Source organism: Cucurbita pepo, chromosome LG03 (genome assembly GCF_002806865.2).
Source record: "Cucurbita pepo subsp. pepo cultivar mu-cu-16 chromosome LG03, ASM280686v2, whole genome shotgun sequence".
Taxonomy (NCBI): domain Eukaryota; kingdom Viridiplantae; phylum Streptophyta; class Magnoliopsida; order Cucurbitales; family Cucurbitaceae; genus Cucurbita; species Cucurbita pepo.
In genome coordinates, this window is record NC_036640.1 from 2,438,424 (window position 1) to 2,448,943 (window position 10,520).

The window sequence follows — 10,520 nt, forward strand, 5'->3', positions numbered from 1 at the left end:
GTTTTTTTTTTTTTTTTTTTTTTTTTTTTTTTTTTTTTTTTTTTTTTTTTTTTTTTGTTTGTTTGTTTTTCAGGGTGAGAGCGGCCATTAACGTGTGAAGAAGCTTAAATATATAAGAAAAATTATTTTGTCCGCCATTAAAGGGTATCATCAAACTCTGCTTCCTTAATTAATGCTTTAAACTAAAACCTTAATTTTATGTCTAGAACTCTCCTTTTTAGTTATTTATATATAAGAAACTCCAGTCCTCTCGTTCTTTTCTTCTTCTTCCTGTATTTACAGTAAAAAAAGGGTTCTAAAACTCCTCTAGGTATCATCTTCCATTTCAGACCGTTTCAATTTCAAACCCGNATGTAAGTGTTCATCTTCTTATTGTACATCTCATTACACTAAAGTTTGTCTTCCAAAATTAAGATTACCAAAAACAAACCATTTGAGATTTTAAAAAAGAATCCAAATTGAAGTATATAACTTTGTTAGTCGTTGATTTTTATTTATGTTCAATAGAAAAGGACGTGAAACTCCTGTCCTCTCGTTCTTTTCTTCTTCTTCCTTTATTTACAGTAAAAAAAGGGTTCTAAAACTCCTCTAGGTATCATCTTCCATTTCAGACCGTTTCAATTTCAAACCCGAAACGGGGAGGACTTCTCCCCGAACAAAGGAAGAAGAGAGAAAGGAGAGACAAGAATGGAAGAAAAGAAAAGAGATGACACAAAGGAAGAGAAGGAGGCAATGGTTGCAGCATGTACGGAGGGAGAAGTAAAGAGAGAGGGATAAAAATAATAATGAATAATTACGACAAATATCAAAATGCTATCAAACTCAAATATCAAGAGCTTTTTGTCGCTATCAAACTCAAAAGATTAGAAACTCTGTATAAGTGATGGTAAGAAAGTAGACAGATTGAGATATACACGAAAAAATAAATCAAAATGATCGCTATCAAAATTAAAGATTAGAAGCTCTATATATAAATGATGGTAAGAAAGTAGACAGATTGAGATATACACGAANAAGGGATAAAAATAATAATGAATAATGACGACAAATATCAAAATGCTATCAAACTCAAATATCAAGAGCTTTTTGTCGCTATCAAACTCAAAAGATTAGAAACTCTGTATAAGTGATGGTAAGAAAGTAGACAGATTGAGATATACACGAAAAAATAAATCAAAATGATCGCTATCAAAATTAAAGATTAGAAGCTCTATATATAAATGATGGTAAGAAAGTAGACAGATTGAGATATACACGAAAAAATAAATCAAAATGATCGACATGGAAAAACATATGAAACCTTACCAACAAATACAATTACATTAATTAATCTAAAATATTACGAGGGAAGTGAGTACACTATTACATTAACAATGACATTGCTATGCAGATTACACATGACATCTTCAAAAAATTTGTAGCACAATGTCAAAGAACAAGATAACTCATAAACAGAAAATAATAATACCAACAATGATTTGAAGTTCATACACAAACTAATGGATAATAATTGTGTGCATCGAAAACCTTCTATACCGAGGGAAAGGGAAAATGCTACATCTAAGAAACAACCATTATCCTTACGCAAAAGGATTTCCTCCGATCGAAGCAACAGATTCCGGTGGAGTAATGTTCCTAAAACAGACAAAAAGTAATTCAAATCACCAGTTAACAACGATCCAAGAACAATTGAATAGCACAGCAGGACTTACGATATTTGAGAGCCTGGNCGCAATTGAATAGCACAGCAGGACTTACGATATTTGAGAGCCTGGTGCTTGCCCTGCCATGAGTGATAACCCACCTGTATTTGGAAACAAGAATAAAAAGGTAGAACAGCTTAATATTTCTAATTTCTAAAGATATAAAAATGAATCCATGTTATCCGGTAACAATTAAAATTATTGCAGCCCATATTTATGCATGTTTTGATAAGAAACAAAAACAATTTCACTGATATTTCACATGAAATTTACCCCGAAGATCTTGTTCTCGTCCCTATTTATATTTCTTTTAGTTAAACAATAAGTATGAGGAGGGTTCGAATCTCTGACCCCTTGGTCAACAACACGAGCGAAGCAACTAATAGCAAACAAGCTCACTAAATCATTATCAACTGAATTTGGTATCAAAGAAAGAGGTTACCTTGTCCTGCAGTTGGAATAAATGGCGCTGGATTTTGAGGAAACCATGGTTGTGAACCACCAATTAGGGTGGATGGCAACTGTGCATTAGGGAGAGCAGACTGCAAAGAGCTCATGTCCAAAAACTGTGAAATGCCATTAAGAAATAGAGAATTATTACGATTAGATAATCCATGTCTTAAAGCAAAGACATTTATCGATGATGAGTAAGATTATATAGTAAGGAAAAAGGAAAAGCATCCAAAATTATAAAGAAAGTGGTTAAATAGCTCTTACATAAAACACCAAGTTGTCATTTTTAGGCTAAAGCTAAGAGATCACATATTTGGGTTTCTAAATGCATTTACGAGTTAATTTCTCAATAATTTTGGAGAGCAAGGCAGAAGCTTCTAGGGGCTTAAGATAAGGGGACTCCTCCCCTTACCTCTTTTACATTAATTCCTCATTTCACTTTAGTAGATAATCACCAAATGTAGAGAAGAATCATAACGATGATTCGACCCTTTTCAGCGCTCAAGAAAGATTTGAATTAGAAAAGGCTTCTACCTTCCAATATGTTTTTAAAGTAACTTTGGGGCCTACGAAAAAATATATGGACATAGAGAGTGAATGAGTATAAACTGTTAGGAATCACGACTTTCTACAATAGTATGATATTGTCTACTTTGAGCATAAGCTCTGCTTTAACCATTCAGCCATGGATGCTTAGCGGGGATCCTCATACATGGTGAATAACCAAATTCCAATTAAAATGAAATCTTTGATCTGCAATTTAGGACCTAAAATCCCTAATAATAAACCAAAATCCCCAACGCGATTGTAAACTATGATAACCATTGACCTAGGATTTAAATTCCAATCAATTTCTTTCCCAATAAAAAATAGTAGATTACTAAAAATGTGCTCAAGCTGGCCAAAACACTATGCATATTGCGTCTAAGCTAAGTATAATCCTAATGAAGCCTGCACTTGCTAGAACAAGTATCTCAAAGAGTGAAAAAAGAATGGCCGACGCTTTTGGTTGCAAAGTTGAGAAAACACCCTTCTATTACCTTGGCCTTCCCACTTCAATATCTTACGGGAAATTTCGTAAGGAAAACCCGTTGTATATAGTGTTTTTAATAGATTAACCAAGAGGAAGAAAGTCTCAATCTTCAAGGGAGTCGCCTCTAGTGCACCCACTTCTGGCAAAAGGTTATTTATCCTTGTTCAAAATTCCAGGTAATCAAATTAAGCGGAAGTTCGAAGTTGAGAAAGGAGAATTGAAGACAGTGACAGAAGAGCAGGATGAAGAATTTCATCTTTGCTTTAGTTTAGGAATCGGCAGATACGCAGCATAATTCAGCCTTCACATGATATATGATAATGACATCCTATCAGATTTTATTCGGAATTACTTTATTGTGCATCCAAAACCTGGGTCATAATAATGTTCCTATCATACAACAAAGTTCTGATACTGTAATATATGACAAGAGTCCATTTTGGATAAGAAAGTTACACACCTTGTGCGTTTAATCTACATACCAAAAAAAGTTATCAATTTCATTGAAACTCAGAAAGAATAGGACCAAATTATTGTATTATAGTTGTTTGTCATTTGAAAGGGAAAATAGGGTATTGTCCATTATATATCATTTCTAAGATCACGACAGTTAAATTTGGTATGGAAGGTATGTAAAAAACAGCAGCTTCTAATTCTTTTCTTCCAGAAATAACATTTTTTATATGTAGACTTTATATTAAAGAGGACATTAACACAGTTAAAACTTCACAAAAAAAGTCAACGATACATGGTATTTTCTTGTAAAAGTTCATGTTCTTAATCCTTTCAGTCCAATATTTTATGGAAGCCAAATATCAATTGAAAAATCGTACCATATTTGTTTGCTCCAAATCTGGATCATATGGAAGGTCAAATGGGTTTGTCGACTTACAACTGGTTATCTGTGTACCTCTCTCTCCCTGCAAAGAGCATTTAAGTTACAAGATCAAATCATGTACTCATGACGGAGAACATATGTAGAAGTATTTAGCATGGTACAGTAGTTTTATCTACCTCTGCAACTCCAAATAACAAATGTCCATCGGAAGAAGGTAGGAACTCTTGACCTGGAACTTGAAGCTCAGTACTTTGCTTACCACCCTGTAGGGAGAGGTCTGTGATAGCGTCTTCAAATGCATTCCAAGGCTTCTTATCAACAACAGATACAAGCCAATTAAGTTTCTTTCTATTTACAGCATAAAATTAAACAGAAATTGCATCATGAACCCAGTACATCAGGAGTTTTCTTGTCAAGATTCAAGAAGATTTTGCTTACATTGGTGCTCGTCCCATAAGCAGAAGCTTGAGCATCAGGCAAATCATTATGCCATTGACTAGTTGCTAATAAAGATGGATCGTGAGCAATGTAATTTGGAGTGGACGGCCACTGAACAGCAGCATTAGAAGATAAGAAAGGATCAAACTTTCCCAAAGCACCTTCATTGGAAGGAGGATCAAGCTTTCCAAAAGCTCCTTCACTGGAAGGATTCTTCACAGCATTGACATTAACAGAACTAGGAACAGATGATGTTGCTTGCGGTGAATCAAATGTGGCCCATCCTTCATTTTTGGGGACTGCTGGTTCTAATGGCATTTTATCCAATGTTGCTGAATGCTGTGGATTACTCTCAGGAAAGAATTGCAGGGATTGAGGTGGTGGTGACCTGTGTTGAGGTTGATCTTCAAAATAAGATGGTGATGCAGATGGCGACTGAAACAAATCCACTGGTGGAGCAGGCAATGATGCCTGTGACTGGAACAAGTCAACAGTTGGAGTTACAGCAGAGACAGGTTTTGGTGCAAATGGTTCTTCAAAAAAACTCAAATTAATGGAAACTCCAGGAACAGATGACTGCCGAGATATAGGCATCTTATCCAGATTGTTGCGTGCAATTGGCTCAGGTTCCAACATGCTATCAGTTAAGCCAGCTGAATTATATGACTTCAGAGATGTTGAGTTGCTGTCTATTGAGCCAAAGCTACCGGAAGACATTGTTCTCTTGGAACCATAAAATAAAATTGAAAAGACGTCAAAATCATTTACTAGTCAACAGCATCAACAGTAGTAATAGTAGTAATAAAAATAACCAAAGAGAAGTATTAAATCCGTTAAAGATATTGAAGGAAATCACAACACAACAGAAGTACCAGTTTTGAATCTTCAATCATTTTCTTAAGATGCTTTACGTGCTTAAGNGTAGTAATAAAAATAACCAAAGAGAAGTATTAAATCCGTTTAAGATATTGAAGGAAATCACAACACAACAGAAGTACCAGTCTTGAATCTTCAATCATTTTCTTAAGATGCTTTACGTGCTTAAGAAATGTGGAATTTCAGGGACATATTCAGTATTCCTTTTTTCACTCCTAGTCACCTTCTCTTGTCAATGTCACTCTTTAATACTTCTTTTCTTAAAGATTAAAAGAAAATGATCTTTTACTTTGTGTGTAGCATGCAGGAAAATTTGTTCTATTAGGGCCATTTGAGGCACCTTCTTCTTGCCTTCAAGCTCAATGATGCATGAACTATAAACATCATGCAAGCAAAGGCATATGTCAGCATCTCTTTTATTGTTCATTTATGCGTATTCCAACACGTACATTCACTATAACTTTCATATGTTTTGGGGCTTTCAATGCTATGTCCAACTTTAAAGGAAACTGCAATGATAGTCTCCTGATTCTTCTTGGATAAGAAACAAAATATCCCCTGCCTATGCACATGCCTTTACTACCTGCCGTTATCACAATAGATAAACAACATAAACTATGTATTTCTACATCACATTGTAGATTCCTCACCTTATATGAAGTGTTTAAATTGGTGCAGGGAAAAAAATGTTGCAATGAGAATATATCGTTATTATGAAAACCAGTTTAGGCACCTACCTAAATATTGCTCAAAAAGGCAAATTTCAAAAATACCTGTGGACGTGAGATTCCACATGCATCTNTGATAGTCTCCTGATTCTTCTCGGATAAGAAACAAAATAATAGAAATAGAAATTGAAGAGGCTTATTGTTAAGGCCAATCCCCTGCCTATGCACATGCCTTTACTACCTGCCGTTATCACAAGATAGCTAAACAACATAAACTAAGTATTTCTACATCACATTGTAGATTCCTCACCTTATATGAAGTGTCTAAATTGGTGCAGGGAAAAAAATGTTGCAATGAGAATATATCGTTATTATGAAAACCTGTTTAGGCACCTACTTAAATATTGCTCAAAAAGGAAAATTTCAAAAATACCTGTGGACGTGAGATTCCACATGCATCTCTCTGGCCATTTGCCTCTACAGACATCCTACCTATCCGCTGTCCTGTATCTTCATTAAGCATATCTCTAGCACAGTAAAAAGGCGGACTGCTAAATCCTGAGTCTTTCTGAAAATTTGGTGAATGAACACCAGATCTGAAAGGGTCGCCTCCACTAGAGACAGAAAAGTCTGAAACCCTCGAGACATACCCCTCATTAGCAAACCTATCCTCAGAGGTTTGATCATTTAAGCGACCGGGACTAAAGACTGAACTAGACACTTTCCCCTCATATCGACCTCGATCTGAACCAGGTTTCCTGGTAAGTGAAGCAGCTTGTTTTCCATATTTCCTATCTTCATATTGATAATCATAAGGTGGACTTTGGGAGTAAGAATGATAAGAACTGGCTCGCCTAGTCTCATCTTCATGGATTCTATGACTCTGCAAGACAAAACTGGAAATTAAAATGAGATAAGAAGAAAAGGACTAATTCAGGCCACATGTACAAGGCCTATCCTAAAAGAAATTTTTAATTCTTCATAACATGAAAAATAGAAGAGAAAAGAGTTCCCCACAGGTAATTCAAGTGCATTATAGAAAAAAAATTGTGCATTTTTAGTCATTTTAGTTTCCCAGTTGCACTAATTTTTTTTTTTTTTTTTGGGGGGGGGTTAAAAGAAAATACCTGCATATCTCTAGGAGGTTTCTCGGATGTTCTTCCAACAGCATATTTTCTATCAACATATACATTCTTTATAAATTCCCGAATTTTTTCAATGTTGCTGCAAGATGAATATCATGTGGGCCGTTTAGTCTACTATCAAAAGCAGCTCTTTAGACTAATATCAAAAGCTCGTCGTCTTAGGAACAAATGAAAAAAATATCATACCTGTTACCTGGCAATCGCTGCCTTTGAAAGTCCCAATCCTTCAAATAGGTTTCCCTTGCTCGCTAGAAAGATATTTTGATATTTTACAAAAAAATTAAAGGGAAAGAACATACATGCAAAATAAAGAAAAAGCAACATTTTTCAATTACCTGGTTGCCACCATTTTGAAGTGCTTCAACTTCTTGGACAGTAAACTTGGCCATCGAAACTGACTTAACTCGATGAGTAAACTCGCGACTTTTACAAAATAGAAGTAGAAAACAAAAGTTTTAAGAAAATGAAGTAAAGGAAATAATAAAAATAATCATCTTACTCTGCAACATTCAAACACATCATTCAAAGAACTTCTGCTAACACTTAATCTTACTCGGACAAGATAGCTCAATACATTAAGAAAATTGAAAGATTTCAATTATGCTAACATTTTTAATCAGATACAAGAATATCACTCATTCTTTCAGGCAATATAGTAGAGCAATACTTCAATGAAATGTTTATATGTCATGCCAAGTGTATCATTTCAATTGTGGAGACAATTTTCAACCTTATCAACATCATAGGTTGAAAAAAAATCACACTCTTGATTCCAGAGAGTTCATAAAACATTAATAGATGAACTAAAGCTCTTATATCATCGACAGCCTCGAATACAGCAACGAAAGAAATGCATTTAAAAGGCAATACAATCTCATAGAACAATAGAACGAGTTAGCTAAATATATGCATGTGAAAATGAATGTAAACCTAATGCACGTATGAATATATATCAACATCCAAAGTTAAAAATAAAAGAACAGAATAGGAAAAATGGTTTACTTCCCCAACCAACTATAATGATCGATGACCAAAACAAATATCAAACGTCAATAAATATAAGTTAAATCATTAGAACGTTTACTCATACTCAAGTCCTGTCGCCTAAAACTCCAAATTTGCAGGGCATGCTGGAAAAATAAAATGAAATCTATTCATCGCATACTCGAACATAGTTAAAGAAACGGAGATACTCACTGTATTCCACTGCAAGTCATACAAACAAAAGTCCAGAAGTTTGTACAAACATACTGAGGGCCCTGTAAATAAAAATGGCCGAAAAGGTCAGAAACAAGATAAAAAGATTCCAAGAAGAAATTGGTCACTGAGCGTCGAGAAAATTATATAACTAAAATGATAAAATGCTACTCTAAGGAACATCTAGCTTTAGAACCGTGGTACAGTACGAGGAATAATTCGTAATTGGGTGAACTGAAAGCATCCAATACGGTTCCAAATTCAAAATTTACAAGTTCTTTCGTAAAATCATTGTCAGTTTCCCCAAGAACAAGCCAAGACCAGAAGAATTTCCAGCTGAAACGTACTCAAGAAAGCGAAAGAAAAACTAGAATCGACAGAAATGAACGAATTGGATGAAAAATCATTTTCAACAACATCAAGAAAGAGAAAAAGAGAAGAAACTCCCATTTACCAGGCCATTACAGTTAATACACCTCCTATTCGGTGGAAGCTTCATAAGGCCTCTTATAATCCTCTCGTTCCGCTCCTCCTCCTTCCTACTCCCCATTGCTACAGAGACGAAGAACGATCTAGGGTTTTCTGAACAGAGAGAGTAGAACAAACGAAATCGAGAACAAAATTCCCAAAAGAAAACAGTTGCGCAGAAGAATTGAAGAACAACTCCCGGAGTTTATCGAAATCAACACAAGAAGGAAGAATCAACTTCAGTGAGCTCGAAGTCGATTGATTGCATTATTGATTGATTATCAGAATGAACAGTGCCGTTCGATTTTAAAATTGATTTCTTCAAAAGTTGGAAGAAAAATAATTGAAATTAATTAGACGTTTGAAGCTTACGATTGGGTATATGTGTCCGCCGAATCACACGCTCACGATTGCAGTTATCGATCAATTTTTGAAATTAAAACGTATTTAAGTTATTTATTTTTGGCTTCTTCTATTTTCTCAATATAAATAAATAAATAAATAAATAAATAAATAATAATAATAATTAAGTCAATGAAATTGAACAAAATTAATTATTGAGTCAATGAGCGTCAATTCCAAACTTTGGAGAGAATTTATTAAATCTTAAAATAATTATACAAATTTAAATTTAAATTTTTAAATTGAATAATCCATATTTTAAAAATATTCATTTTTATCCTTCCAATTAATTATAAAATAAATAATATTAATTCTCCCTTTTAACTGTAACTAACTATTTAACAGATTCCGTTAATTAAGAGACAAAATGTGTTAATAAAATTTAGGAATTTATTCACACAAAATTTTAAAATTTAAAGGTTAAAAGGGTAATTTTCCCTTGATTTTTAAAGTTTTAACTTTTTTTAAAACTTTGGAGAGACTTTATTAAATCTTAAAATAATTATACAAATTTAAATTTAAATTTTTAAATTGAATAATCCATATTTTAAAAATATTTATTTTTATCCTTCGAATTAATTATAAAATAAATAATATTAATTCTGCCGTAACTAACTATTTAACAGATTCTGTTAATTAAGAGACAAAATGGGTTAATAAAATTTAAGGATTTATTCACACAAAATTTTAAATTTTAAAGGTTAAAAGGGTAATTTTTCCTTGATTTTTAAAGTTTTATTTTTTGTAAAACTTTGGAGAGACTTTATTAAATCTTAAAATAATTATACAAATTTAAATTTAAATTTATTTTAGTCCTTAAATTTTTAAATTGAATAATCCATATTTTAAAAATATTCATTTTTATCCTTCGAATTAATTATAAAATAACTGATATTAATTTTCTCGTAACTGTAACTAACTATTTAACAGATTCGGTTAATTAAGAGACCAAATGTATTAATAAAATTTAGGGATTTATTCTACCCATAATTTTAAATTTTAAAGGGCAAAAGTGTAATTTTATTTGATTTTTAAAATTTATTTTATTTAATTTTCTACTTGATTTTTTTTAATTTTTTAAAAGTAAATAATAAAACAGAAAAAACAGGATTATAAGCATACTCGAAACTAAAACCAAAATAATTTTTTTTTTAAAAAAAAATCTTTAAAAAAAATAAAAACTTTATATCTTAAAATAACTTAATCTATAAAAACAGCCAAAATTAATGGAAATTAGTTCAAAATTAACCATAAAATACATAATAAAGTTATTTTAAATAATTTTTTTTCCAAAATATA

General features: G+C 32.7%; 1 protein-coding gene across 2 annotated transcripts; it reads right to left on the reverse strand.

Annotated features, from left to right (window-relative positions):
• Positions 1-1,292: 1,292 nt before the first annotated feature.
• LOC111790925 (probable ADP-ribosylation factor GTPase-activating protein AGD14) lies at positions 1,293-9,172 on the reverse strand. Of its 2 annotated transcripts, none has more exons than XM_023672061.1 (12): positions 8,806-9,172; positions 8,352-8,413; positions 7,490-7,577; positions 7,341-7,402; positions 7,137-7,233; positions 6,443-6,892; positions 4,466-5,188; positions 4,204-4,335; positions 4,023-4,109; positions 2,146-2,269; positions 1,759-1,804; positions 1,293-1,635 (listed from the first exon to the last, which is right to left on the reverse strand). In XM_023672061.1, the coding sequence occupies exons 1-12, from the start codon at positions 8,899-8,901 to the stop codon at positions 1,581-1,583; spliced, it is 2,022 nt and encodes a 673-aa protein (XP_023527829.1). In that variant the 5' UTR covers positions 8,902-9,172; the 3' UTR covers positions 1,293-1,580. The 2 variants fall into 2 exon arrangements, with proteins under 2 accessions (XP_023527829.1, XP_023527828.1); XM_023672060.1 differs by having other exon boundaries at positions 4,204-4,338.
• Between the last annotated feature and the right edge of the window lie 1,348 nt (positions 9,173-10,520).